This window comes from Zonotrichia leucophrys, chromosome 12, assembly GCF_028769735.1.
Source record: "Zonotrichia leucophrys gambelii isolate GWCS_2022_RI chromosome 12, RI_Zleu_2.0, whole genome shotgun sequence".
NCBI lineage: Eukaryota > Metazoa > Chordata > Aves > Passeriformes > Passerellidae > Zonotrichia > Zonotrichia leucophrys.
Window position 1 is genome coordinate 12,357,426 of NC_088182.1, and position 11,166 is coordinate 12,368,591.

Below are 11,166 nucleotides of genomic sequence, written 5' to 3' on the forward strand. Positions count from 1 at the left end.
TGCATTATGTAACTTAAAATATGTTTTCTGATGTGTGTTGAACATCAGTGAACTTCTCTTGATTCAAATATATTCAAGTGTAATTTCCTTTTTTAAAAGATTTTGTGCTTTTGGGTGTTAATACAGCAGGTATTGTAAGTGCAAATACTGCTCTAATCAACACTCAAGGGTTTTTTTTAGATATATATATATATACACACAGTTTTGTCATCTTGGTTTGGTCAAGGTTCCTGTGGACAATATAGAAGTTTGATTGTAGAAATTTGCTGATCTGAAAAAGGCCTGGTTTGGGAGTACTCATTCCTAGGCTTTTATTTCCATTCATAATTAAAGCCAGGCTTTTGTGTTCTAGTTTTGTCTGCACTAAATAGTGCTCAGTCTTAAGTAATTTATATTTTAATGCTTTGCAATAGTAACAGAGATCTGTAGGATCTGAGTGATGAGCAAGTCCTTCTAAATTACTTAAATTTTGAACAAGGTGCCCTGAGGACCCTTGTAAAGGTTACATTTGTTGGAAACATGACATCAATAACCTGTGGATAAATCTCCAGCTAAAGGAGTCTCAGCAGGAATTCTGATGTCCTGAATCACCTGAACCTTTCAGTGCAGCAAATTGTGCTTTGCTTCAGCTACAGAGTAATTTATTCTTTCCTCAGCTGCCATGCCTGAACTCCTATGACAGCTACTGCAGCAATCAAGTAGCAGCCAAAGCTTTATTGGACCACAAGAAACAAGACCACAGGGTGCAGGATTTCCTGCAGCGCTGCCTGGAGTCTCCCTTCAGCCGCAAACTGGACCTCTGGAACTTCCTTGACATCCCCAGGAGCCGCTTGGTGAAATACCCTCTGCTGCTCAGAGAAATCTTAAGACACACACCAAATGATCATCCAGATCAACAGCATCTGGAAGAAGCTGTGAGTTACTGCTGGGTTTGGGGGTTTTTAGGAGATTATAGCAGTTCTAGCTTATCAGCGAATTAAGGGAAACTATATAAAATATTAAAAACCACAAATGTTTATATGAACAGCTGAATATTGGATGTGTAATTAAAATTCATGTGTTTTCATTGTGTTTCTGCAGATAAATATAATTCAGGGCATTGTGGCTGAAATCAACATAAAGACTGGTGAATCTGAATGCCGGTATTACAAAGAGAGACTTATTTATCTTGAAGAAGGCCAAAGGGATTCATTGATTGATAATTCACGTGCTGTGTGTTGTCATGGGGAACTGAAGAACAACAGGGGAGTGGTAAGGACCACCGATTTATTATTCGTATAAATAACTTTAAAGATATTTTCATTTTGCACAACAGCTAAATGAGCTGTGAGTGCACATGAACATAATTCTCTAATATATAGGAAGTTGAAAAAGATTCATTATTATATATAACACTAATCTTTTTTGTTAGTAATTAAGTATCTGTATAGGGAGGTAACAAGATTATTATATCTCTGTCTCTTATGGAGCCTAGCAATATCCTGGATAAATGGTAAATCTGATCAATTTCAATACTTGCAGGGAAAAGCACCAAATATCTGGTCTCAGAGATGTGATATTAATGTCTGTAAAGAACACACAAAATGTGCCAGCAGACTTTACACTTGTCAAAGGCTGTGGTTATTCAAAATGCTTTACTTGATTCTTTGTTGAGATCAAGGTTAATTTATTGACTAAATTTAGTACTTTGATTCCAGTCTTTGGGACACTGCACTACTGTTAAGTTTCACAAACTGAGCTTTCAGTTAAAAAGGGGAAAAAAATTGTATTAGTAGAAGAGAACTCAGTCTTTTCTAGCTTTTTTCCCCTCAATGTTAAAGAGAACTTTTGAATGGACAAACAATGAAAAAAGATCTTTTTTCTTTACTGACACTAATGGAAGCAGATAAAACTTTTGGAAAATTTATTTTAGGAAGTAACACAGTAAGCAGTGCATTTTTGGAGCTCTGGAGCTGCTTCTGTGTAGCATGGTTCTGCACACAGTGGGAGGGTCCCATTTCACCCACAGCTGAGAGGGAAAGGTGGAACAGGTGCTGTTCCTGGCTCACCTGATGAAGGTCAGGCAGGTAGCTCAGTACCAAACTACCAGGAAGAAATGGGCAATTTTCATCTTTCTGGCGAACTTTACTTGTTGCATTTGGTTTAATGATGTTTCAAGAAAGGAATAACGGTATTGCCTGTGACTCTTTGGCAGAAGCTGCACGTGTTCCTGTTCGAGGAGGTGCTGGTGATCACTCGGGCTGTGACGCACAACGAGCAGCTGTGCTACCAGCTGTACCGGCAGCCCATCCCCGTGCGGGAGCTGCTGCTGGAGGACCTGCAGGACGGGGAGGTGCGCCTGGGCGGCTCCCTGCGCGGGGCCTTCAGCAACAACGAGAGAAGTACGGGGCAGCTGCTGCTGTTTGCTCATGGGGCTCATCACAACTGGGGATACAGCCAATGGGGCATAGGAGTAGTCTCTCTACAATTAACGTTATCCCCATCCAACAGATTGAGTTTTGTTTCAGATTAGTTTATTGCATTCTAAGTTGTTTCTTTTCAATCGTTATTCAAAGCTTGCTATGTTGATAATAGAATCTCTCCACACGCCTGCTCCTGTACTGAATTGAGATGGGAGAACATACAGACTGTAGTGGCAAAACTGCAAAGCTTTGCGGTTTTGCAAACTTTGCAAGGTGAAGTTATAAGCAAATGTATTTTGAAATCTTGAGCTGTTTTGCCTTTCCTTGTACTGGAGACACTGATTGCTATTCAATAACTCTTGAAGCTGGCAGATACTGTAGTACTCAGGGTCAAGACTGCAGCTATTCATGTTTATGCTCTTCCAGTTAAGTACATTATGAAGATGCTTTTTCCATTACAAGGGTCCTTTAAATCTCATCTGGTCAAAACTTCAAGGGTTTTTTTGTATGTATCCACTCTGTTAGTGAAGTGAAAGGAAGAGATGAGGCAGTCTTTGGCTGGCACAAGGATGCTGCATTCAGTGAAGGTTGTGGAAAGGAGAGGAGAAGGAAGGTAGGAGGAGAGGCATTAAAGTGTGGGAGAAGCCTTAATCTTGCTGATTTACTTTAAGCTTTATGGATAGCTCATGCATGGCAGAAACAAAATTATGTAATCCAGCAATATGAAGTTACTAGAAGTGCTTGTAGTGTTCTGTGGTCTTCTCTCAGAGACAAGAGGATACCCAGACTCTTTTCTCTGGTCCCACATAGTCTTGTCTGATCTTAAGGCAAAGATTGTGCAGATTTTGTTACTTAAGCATATTCTTCGATTATAAAATCCATTCAGCCAAAGCATTCAGGGGTTTGATATATCTTGTTTCTTTCAGTCAAGAACTTCTTTCGAGTCAGCTTCAAGAATGGATCCCAAAGCCAGACTCACTCTCTCCAGGCCAATGACTCGTTCAACAAGCAGCAGTGGCTGAACTGCATCCGGCAGGCCAAGGAGAAGGCGGCGGCGGGCACGGCGGGCACGGCGGGGGCGCGGCTCCCGGGGTGCCCGCGGGCAGAGGCCCCGGAGCGCATGGAGCAGTCGGACTGCGAGTCGGACTGCAGCATGGACACCAGCGAGCTCGGCGCCGACTGCGAGCGCATGGAGCACACCAACTCCTGGGACAGCCAAAAGCAAATAGAAACCAATGTCTGACAAAAACTTACCGCTCCTGGAAGAACGTCTGTCTCTTACCCGTACAGTATTTGCATTCCATACGTGGAACCATTCGGAGAAGCACTTTTAGAATATTTTTTGTGACAATGTCAATGCAGTTCTTGTATTTGTACCTGTGAGTGTCGTACTGTAACTGCCCATCTGTATAAGCTGGAATCTCTTGCAACTCATGTCCTGTGATTATGTTCCATAAACACCCAAGGTGGATGAAAGAGGTACTTGACCAGTTATTCTCAATGTCCTGCTGTAAACAGAATCTCTAAACTACTGTTTATATATGCATTACATAAATAACCTTTCCCTAATTTTTAAGTATTTAATTTGCCCTTTAAAGTGGCAGCTGAAGATGTGTTCTTTATATAGAATTTCAAGATAATAAGTTTTCTTAAAGGTATGGAAAGAAAAAGCAGTTTCTTGGAACAAGAAAGAAAACTATCTTGCAATAAGCTGTCCAAACTCCTGTGGTATTAAATCAGCAAGAACTACAAACAGCAGGCCGTGAAACCAGGGACTCTTTAGGGATTTTTTTCAAAATGAAGCACTGTCCTAAGATTCAGCAGCCAAACTTAGTAAAATCTGGACATTTCAAATGGTCAGCAGAATAAAATGGTTTCTTTTTCAAAGAATGTAATGCTAAAAATAATCAACTGAAAAAACCACAACCAAACCTTTACAGCTAGCACTGAATTAAATGAAATGCTGAGAATACTGGATGTTTGTAAATAAGCTGGTAATTTGCTTTCAGTGCCATATATATATCTCTTATCCCAAACAGAATAAGAATGGAAAGGAGCTTTGCTTGTGAATAGGCCCTCTTCAGCATTTTGCACTCCACTGACCTCCACTGTTGGTTTTAAGCACCACTAATGTTAAAACATTTAATTTCCTGTAAATGTCTGTTTACAATTACATGTAGTTGGTTTTTAAAACTAAGTGATGATTTTATACAAATGGTGCTCTACATATATACCCTGTGGGATTATGTAGAGAGAGTTTAAACAAAAAGGGAATTTTTTGTCCTTCAGGATGTATTACATCCTTTTTACTTTCCTCAAGTTTTGTTTTAAAAGTTTTTGTTGCATTTCATTTCATACTGTAATTGGAAATGTTACTGTGTTTTCTGGTGGCTGATTTAACCTACTCATTATGATGAGAAGCAGATGAGTCACTTAAATGCAGTCTAAAACACATAGTGATCATCCTGTTATTTTTCAGGAATCCCTGGGTAGTATTTTATTTCTTACTCTAAGAAATAATGCCAGTGCTGTATGGCAAGCTATGAAAATGATATATTACAAATTTTAAATGATTCTTGGTATTACACAAGATAACTTGTGCAAAGTACTTGTAACAACAAAAGTAGAAAAACTGCTAAGTTATTGCCAAAAATATTTTTTCTTGTGTTCTACAAGTTTACATAAAATTTACTAGTTATCTTACATATATATATGCTGATGTGCATTACAGAAATCAGTGTGACAAATGATAAACAATATAAAGCAAGGTATTTTTATTTTTTAAAAAATGGCATTTTTACCCTATAGAACATATTTCTGTATTTATAGTTTTTAAAAAAAATCAAATTTCTTTTCTGTTTCAGGCTTTGTAATTTATTTCAACTGCTTCATTTTTAGAGCTGAATGAGTGAAGATGAAAGGAAAAATCTGCAAAAGAAAAGTCATAGGGAAGTTGTCAAGCAAAAATGTTGAAAAAGAACAAAAACATGTGAAGTGTTCAGGTAGAGAAGAAAGAATGAATGTGTGTTTTGACTTTTTTTATTAATGGCCTTAAACTTTTCTGGAAGCATTTCAAATAAATTACATTAAACCATTTTGATTTTTTTTGGTTTGGTTGGTTTTGGAAGAAGACTACAAAAAGATTCCAGTGCTACATGCAGTGAGGCTTTAATGTAATTGACCAAAGCTTGTATTTTGTTTCTGATAAAGTGGTTCATATTTGGATCTACTTTGCTAAATGCACAGTAGTAACAGAAACAAGTCACTACACTCAATTCACCACATTCCCCAAGGTTCTGTATGGCATAATTAATTTAGTAAGCAGGTGGAACAAAAATGTACTGTCCTGTCATCAATTTTTCTCTCATAATTCCTTGTGGGTCACAATTAATAATTGAAATTATTAATTTTGGGCTATTCCAACCAGCCACGGAATCTCCGAAGATTATTTTACATTTGTTTATTATAATTTAGCCACTCACTCACTGTTCAGCATTCTGGAGTGTTTTGGTTGTGCTTTGTAGTTGACCTGCATTTAGCTACTGATTGATCTAATCCTAATGATGTTGGGTTTTTCTCTTCAAATCATCCTAAGGATTAAGCTTTCCAGTTTAAGAATACTGATATCATGCTGGATTTGGTAAGCTTGTTTTAATTCTAGCACTTTTAAAATGCCACTGCTTTTGAAAGGATGACTTTTGATTGTGGCAGGAGGATGATGGTGGAGGGGTGGGCTTGGACAATAAAATGTACCAAAAAGTATGGGTAGAATGTAAAATTATGAGTGTGAAGAGGAAGAATCATGTACATAAATATGTTCATGATTGTCAGTAATTGTGGTGTCCAGAGGGGAGTGTGAGGCTGCAGCAGTGAAGAGGGAAGAGGCAGTGAGGGACAAGCCTGAGGTGTCAAGTGCTTCCAGGATCACCATGAGGAGAGGGATGCAGACACCTCTAAACCTGAGGCACGAGCACTCTGCATCTCCCACTCGGGTCAAAGGGTGAGTATGAGCTGGCCTGCTCCCAAGGGCAGCATGTCAGTGGTCTGAGGGGGCAGATCATCCCTTTGTGGCAAATCTGTGTGCTCTTCTGCTCCTGATGAGGAGTCAGTGTAGCTGTAGCTTATGAAAGACCTGATGGACCAGAAGCAATAAGGTAAAAGCAGAAATTGTTTTGACTGAGAAGGAAAGGTAAGCAAAGAGAATGGCCTTGGGACTCTGTGAACTGTGTGGGTCCTCTGAGACTGCAACACAAAACTGAACTGTCTGTGGCCTTTGTTTCCCTAGATTTGCTCTGCAGCACTGAAAAGAACAAAGCCAGGATGACGACGGGAACACCAAGGTCTGTAATGACACACCAGGTACTGTAAGTTTGAGATCTGTGAAGCTCAGTGCCAAGAACAGTTGCTGGAATCTGGGTAAGGATAGGGCCAAAATTGCAGGGTATGTTATAAATGAGAAGCTTGACTAGGCCAATATTCAAGCAGCAATCAATTTATTAATTAATATGGTAAAGTATGAGCAATACAGCACTGGGTACAGTGGGGGAAGTTTTCCCTCCAACTGCACACCAATAGTTGAACTTACAGGTATTTATAGGGGTACTCATCAGCTTTCTCAACAGTTTCTATTCCAAATTTTTACTCATCAGCAGTTTCTATTCCAATTTTTTACGTCACGATTCTATACCTATTGTGATTTATTTTTTCTCAGGATGTATCCCAGAAAGGAGTATCCCCAGATGGTGAGGTCTGGTTTCCAAAAGAAGGAAGAAGTTTCCCATCTGGGGAGGTCTAGATTCCAGATGTGTGTCCACCTTTTAATTGCAAGGACTATAAATCTCATAACAGTGATGTCCAGCTTCCCTTGGTCGAAACTATAAATCCTTGAGTTGATGTTCCTCTTCGTTTCTCAAGCTGCTTTTCACTTTGTTAAAGTGTGAGATAAGCACGTTTCCTTTTTATATATTCTAAAGCTATAGTTTCAAAGATTCTTACTACAAGCAATATTCTAAAATTATACTTCAAAAGGTTATTATTGAAAAACTCTAAGGCTTAGCTACAAGCAGAAAGTTCCTGTCTAAAAACAATTCAAATACTCCTAAATCAACTTAAGACTTATAAAGGTTAATTGCAAACAAAGGATAGGTTCAAAGGCCTTCTTCCATGATTTACTTTCCTCAGTTATTATTAGAATTTGTCTTTATAACTGTCCCATGGTACACACATTTTACAATCACAAATACACAACGTTGCCTTGTATGTACCTGACACAGAACACAGCTTTGTATTTCACAGGTACAAAAAGTATTTTTCCTGCTTAGCATGACCCACCTGAACCAGGGCTTCTCCCTTTGGAATGCTTCTGTGACAGTGGGAACCAGGTTGCTTCAAGTTTCACAGAATTTCCAGAATTTGAAAGCTGTATCAGAGCTTTCAGACAGCAGATTGATGGATTGCACTTTTTGATAAAAATGAGGTTTTATGGTGACACTGCCTGGCACTTAGGCAAATCTTGATTCCCAGGATCTAACAGAGTCTGAAACCAAGTTCCACACACATGGAAGATGATTTGTTTCCTTTTAAAAGGGGATTTCAGATCCAGAATGGGCAGCTCTTCTATGTTTAATGCTTATTAATGAATGCTGATTTTAAAATATGTGTTTTACAGGTTGGTGCTGCCATCTCTTGGAAATAATGTAGTTTCACAGCTGATTTGATTACAGGAAATTTTAAATATTTTAAGATATGACATATTTTAATAATAAAATGAAAGTATTACAAAAATACAAGTAGATATTCTCAGTCTTTTATCTGAGGGTCACATATTTGTTAGGAAAAAAAACCCCTAGGTGAATTTCTGCTACTAATTCCTGATTTTACAGAGCCAGGTCAACTACTGCTCCATTTAGTCTCATTTTAAATATCATATCATATTTTCTCTATGGCTGGTAAATAATACTAAAGCTCTTTCCAAGTGTGTAAATTAGGTTTTGTTTCTGAGTTTTCCAAAGATTCTTCTCTTTGCATGGTCTAGGAAGAAAGATTAATTACACAGTTCTTCTATCCTTGATCTCCCGGAACCTGAAATTTAGTTGGCACACTAAATTTGGAGAAATTAGATGTATTTTGCATCATTACACTAGTAAGGGAAAGTAAAATAGTAATTTGTGGTTATTTAAATTGTAATGATATTCTCAGATTGATTAATTTCAAATTCCTAATTTAGTATTCAAATTCTTAAATTTGCATTTATAAAAGGATTCTGAAGTAATGTCTGGAGGAAGCACCCAAGTTTGCTCCTTGAGCATGCAACCCTCCCTTCTGTCTTACTTTGTGGCTCTTAATCTGATCTAAATCTGTATTACTAATGTGTTAAAACATCTGATTTCAGAATCAAAGGGATCTTTGTACTGGGGTGGAAAACCACTTGGTGCAAGCCCTGGAGTCATGGTGGAATGCTTGGCAAGTATCAAAAACCACAGAAACCAGAACTAGAGAGAGAATAAGTGACAGATTTTATAACCTCTTTTTTCACTTCAGAGTATTTAAGTAACCTCTTCCTGTGGTGGTTTTTTGCTGTTTTGTGAACTGCACCTGTTTGATATCTATTGGGATTTAAGATGCACAGTGTGGTGCAGTGATCTGGAATTGCTGGAGCATTTATCAATTAGTACTGGGTAATTTTTGTGATCATCTCTCCCGGACTTAGGTTAATTAATACAGAAAATTAATTCTGTACATCTGCAATGATATATCTTGCTAAAGCAAGTGATGAGGAAAACTTTGCGTGCTGCTTGGTAAATAAGCAGGATTTCAGAGATTGTAGGGTCCAAACACCAATCAACTGAACTGCTTGTGTACTGAAGACATGCACAGTCTGAAAGTGATTTTAACAGCTCTGCCAATTCAAAATTGACAAAGCAATCTGACATGATTGGAGATGTATAATGGATCAACACAGCCTTAAATTGGACCAGATTGCTATTTCCATTTTTTTCTTGTATATGGAAATTCTATTTAAACAACGTAAACCACAGCAAAATAATTTCGATCACAGATCAGCACATCTGTAATATTCACTTCACCAGCACTGAATCCTCACAGAGAGGTGGGACATCAGATTCCCAGGGAGACAATCCTCATTTATCCATATGATGAACACTTCATTTGTGGCGTTCATTACCTCTAGATAATGGAACATTGTGTTTCTGCAGTTAGATAAATGCTGGGTATTATGTTCTTTTAACACTCTGGAGGCTACCACTAGCACCAGGCCATTTGTGAGCTGATGGGTTATTTATATTTTTGGATCTTCGGCTTATCTAAACAGAGATTAATAAAAGGGCCAGATTAAATTACCTGTTCCTTGCACACCCTGCAAGCGCGAGAACTTCCTATTGTGAAAAACGCCAATCACTTGTTTTTAAAATTTTTAAAAGTTTAATAGTAATAAAATGGTTATAAAAATAGTAATACAATTAGAGTAATAACAATTTGGACAAATTGAATTAAGACAATATTAGACAATAAAAGCAAAGAGTTACAGACGTCCAGGTACCTTTTCTGGGCATCAGGAGCCCCAAAAACGACACCCGTTAACAAAGGATTAACCCTTAAAAACAACAGCCTGCTGCATATTCATACACCTCATCCATGATGCATAAATTCCATTCAAACACAGGATTCCCTCTGGTCTTCATCAACTTCTTCCCTCTAATCCTAACAGCGCCTTCGAGGCGGGAAGAAGTTTGTTTCTTCCGATAAGAAGGCAATAAATTCTTTTTCTCTGAAAGATCTAGGTGTCCTGTGGCTGCTAACTCGCTGCAAATCCTTTCTTTTAAACAAAACATCTTACATAGCATAGTTTCTATTTTAGCAATTTTTGTAACCTAAAACTATATTTAACACAGTACTTAAGAAAATTAATACAGCATTGCTTTCTAAATATTCAATATTTGCAAAAAGCCAATCATAAAATACATGCAATTTTCACACTATTTTTAAGATCAGTGCCTGTTTTCAAGGTGACAAATGAATAGCTACAGTTATGGGGATTGAAGGTAATTGGTATAAGTAGCTAATGAATATATGCATCTGTTCAACATGTACAGCACTAGTATACTTTTAACAAAGAAAACAAATTACAGGCTTCTAATGTTTTGCTAATTACTTGTAAAACTAAAATCTGGTATTTGCATTTCCTAGGCACTGCAAGAATGGTTATTTTCAGGAGGCAGTGTTCACTGCAGTGCATTCCTGGCAGCTGCCAAAGACAGGTCTTTGCTTTGGGTTTTGCATTTTCACACCCCTCTTGCACTGCAAGTTGAGAGCCTTACATGGAAATAAACGTTAACTTTCTGGCCTCCAATATAGGTTATTTAGTGCTATTCTCAGTATGCACCTATGAAAGAATGCTGCTGAAGTAAATTAAGATTTTTTTTGTCTGCCTGCCCTTCGTAACCATGAATGCATTTTTATTCTTCAAAGGTGAAATGTTGTCATCTTGTCCAGTGTCTTGGAAAAAACCCTTTGAATCTGAGAGTAAGAGGCATGCGTTGGCACTCAGTGTAGTGAACTTGTAGTTAAAGTTAGGAGTTGGCAAAGAAGGCAGTGCCAGCCCTGGAGCTGGAGCGTTCCTGGGCCCGGAATGCCAGGGGGGGATCGTGCCCAAGGGCGGGTTCGCTGTGGGGAGAGCGCGGTCCGAGCGCCGCGCCCCGGCTGCAGGGCAGGAGCCGTGTGCGGGCCGGGCCCTCTCGGGAGAGCG

General features: G+C 38.5%; 1 protein-coding gene across 9 annotated transcripts in view; it reads left to right on the forward strand.

The window, feature by feature from the left end:
- The window catches only part of ARHGEF3 (Rho guanine nucleotide exchange factor 3), a 112,058-nt gene extending 106,562 nt beyond the window's left edge, over window positions 1-5,496 (forward strand). For all 9 annotated transcript variants that reach the window (XM_064723892.1, XM_064723895.1, XM_064723889.1 and 6 more), the window contains 4 exons: window positions 657-914; window positions 1,081-1,251; window positions 2,195-2,381; window positions 3,329-5,496. In XM_064723892.1, coding sequence (XP_064579962.1) covers window positions 657-914; window positions 1,081-1,251; window positions 2,195-2,381; window positions 3,329-3,645 — 933 coding nt within the window. In that variant the 3' untranslated portion in view covers window positions 3,646-5,496. The remainder of the gene's footprint in view (window positions 1-656; window positions 915-1,080; window positions 1,252-2,194; window positions 2,382-3,328) is intronic.
- The last annotated feature ends 5,670 nt before the right edge of the window (window positions 5,497-11,166 follow it).